Raw genomic sequence first — 2507 nt, 5'->3', positions numbered from 1 at the left:
CTCATACTTTCTAGATGGGCCAATATCTTTTGATGCTTCTGGGGTTGAGGATTTTTCTTTCTAGTGCAGGGACATGACCTATGTTGCAGTGTCGATTTCTTCTTCTTTTGATACTCCAGCTTCAACCTTCTTGTCCTCTTTCTCTGCCTAGTTCTCTTCTTCCCATGGCACTAAACTAAGATGAAAGCTTTCATGACATTGAGGCATCCCTTCAAAAACCATACTCTGTGTATGATCTATTTCCAGATCCTCCCTATACTAAATCAACTCCTCTATTGCCATTGCCACATCAGAAAGAAGAAAAATTTATCAAAGCATTTAAAGAAGTAGATGGCTGCCACCTCAGTCGCTAAAAAAGGAAATGCATCTGCTCACTTCTCCCTCCCTAAGCCATAGTGCCTGCAGAGCCTGACAGGTATAGTGTCACTAGTATCTATGGCCAAGCTGTCAAAGCCCAAAGACCCAAAGGGAAGCAAAGCAAAATACAAATGCACTGAGTTTTTATGATCAGAGTTTTGGGTTTGCAGGAGGATTCCAGGAGCCCTTTAAATTCAAGAAACAACAATTTGTGCACGCTCTCCAGCACATTATTGCGCACGTACATGCTATCATGCCTTGTAAAGCTGAGCAGATGATGAACACAAGTTGCTGTAGAGCCCTTACATGCTGATGCCATCCAAGCCATGCCTCATGTAGAAGAAAAAGGCTTCCAACGTTCCTGTGTTTACCTCTTGTCCATGGACAAGCCCTATGAGTTGAAAGAAATCGATAATCAAATGAACGGAATAAATGTAAAAATTATTACAAAGTACAATACTTCTCAGTGATTAATGCCACTCCCTTTTGGAGTGTGTTTTATTCTGGAGGAAAAGCTCTTGGCTTATTCCAAGATCAAGCAAACTTGATTATTTTTTTAAGCAATACCCTTGGCTTACTAGACTTTTAGGATGCCAAGGGAGGAAAGAAGTCTTGCTGAGAGGCGGATATCCCTGCTAGGCATCGTGAACATCGTGGCATATGGCCTCTTTAATGTGATCCACAATTGCCTCAGGGCTCATGCTCGCATCCAAAAAGATGATCCCTTCATTCTCAGTAACCTTCAAAGAATTCATCTGTGATTGCAGCAAAGCTGGAGGCATGAAATGGGCACCCTCTTTGAGCCTCGATTCCAGCCGTGATGCAAACAGGTCCCTGGATCCATTCAAGAGGAAGAACTTAACTCTCTGGGAAGAAGGGGGTGATGCTGGACCCAGCCGCTGCCCATGTTTTGCCCAGATTTGGCTGTCCTCCTCTGCCAGATCCAGCTCGGCTTCATCTTTGTCTTGCATTTCAAAAATGCAATCATAGTCGGCAGTCCTAAGGATGCTCCTGTATGAGGGTTGCAATGCTGAGCAGGCAAGGATCACCACCTTCCCATGGAGGATGTAGTCAAGCAGTGCATCTCGGAGCGTCTCCAGCCATGGTATTCTGTCAGAATCAGTCAAGGGGATCCCACTCTTCATCTTCTCTGCCCAACCAAAAAAGAGAGAGGGAAAGAAAAGCACTGTGTGTAGCAGATTTCACCCTGAGGACACCTCTATTCCGTGCATTTGTAGGCATTTTAATCTCTCTCTCTCTCTCTCTCTCTCTCACACACACACACACACAAACATACACATATACAGAAAACTAAATTTTCCATTTTATTGTTCCAAAAAGAACCCAAATCATTTTTTCTTAAATCTATCATAAAACAGGATCTTCATTATTCAAAGTGTTTTTTTTTTTAAAGATCAGTATTTAGACTACCTTTATTTTCTGCAGAGTGGAAGTCATCAGCATCAAGAAAGGAGCAGCTCAGAGATTTTGCCAGCAAGTCTCCAATTGTCCTGCATGAACCCAAACACATAATCTGAACAAATTTCCCCCCCTCCCCCCCCCCCTAAAATGGCAAGAAACAGAAAGCAACAGTTGGGTTCGCTTGTTTTCTTACGACTTTCCACTTCCGGAAACGCCCATGATCACCATAGCCAGACCTGGGGACAGATCAAAGCTGAGGGTAGATAGAAAATCCTCTACTGAAGCAGATTAATCGGACTGACAGATTAAGCACGCTTAGTAGATTAAGAAACAAACCTGCAGGTTTGCTTGTTCCCGCTGCTGCTGCGGTTGCCATTCTTTCCTGTTTGCGCAGGTCCCTTTGTCTTGCTTGAAAATAGTGCCAGCTGGACTCATATGTTCACACTCACCGGTCCACTTGTGTCCGGACGAAGATGCCACACCCAGGTTGGAAACTAGTATTTGTTGGTGCCTCTCAGGGGGCTTACACATCTACAGATGGTGGACCTGAATTTTCCACACAAAAATTCACGGGCGGGGAGACGGACATGCAATACTCCTCAGGGCACTTTCAAGATTTTTCCACTTTTTTTTGGAAAATGTGGTTCCACCCACAGTCTGTGATGGCCCTTAGACTCTCTCTCTCTCTCTCAGTGTGTGTGTGTAATAAAAGAGGACCCTCACACTAC

At 44.2% G+C, this 2507-nt stretch overlaps 1 protein-coding gene across 1 annotated transcript; it reads right to left on the bottom strand.

Moving 5' to 3' along the window:
- Positions 1–751: 751 nt before the first annotated feature.
- LOC147608993 (P-loop containing nucleoside triphosphate hydrolases superfamily protein) lies at positions 752–2213 on the bottom strand. Its single transcript, XM_086788619.1, has 4 exons — positions 2116–2213; positions 1973–2015; positions 1789–1868; positions 752–1507 (listed from the first exon to the last, which is right to left on the bottom strand). Exons 1-4 carry the CDS (start codon positions 2153–2155, stop codon positions 993–995), a joined length of 678 nt encoding a protein of 225 aa, XP_086644745.1. The 5' UTR covers positions 2156–2213; the 3' UTR covers positions 752–992.
- Positions 2214–2507: the final 294 nt, after the last annotated feature.

The sequence above is a fragment of the Cibotium barometz genome, chromosome 52 (assembly GCF_041138505.1).
Source record: "Cibotium barometz isolate CiBa-2024 chromosome 52, ASM4113850v1, whole genome shotgun sequence".
NCBI classification, from domain to species: domain Eukaryota; kingdom Viridiplantae; phylum Streptophyta; class Polypodiopsida; order Cyatheales; family Cibotiaceae; genus Cibotium; species Cibotium barometz.
This window is presented reverse-complemented; position numbering and strand designations above follow the sequence as displayed.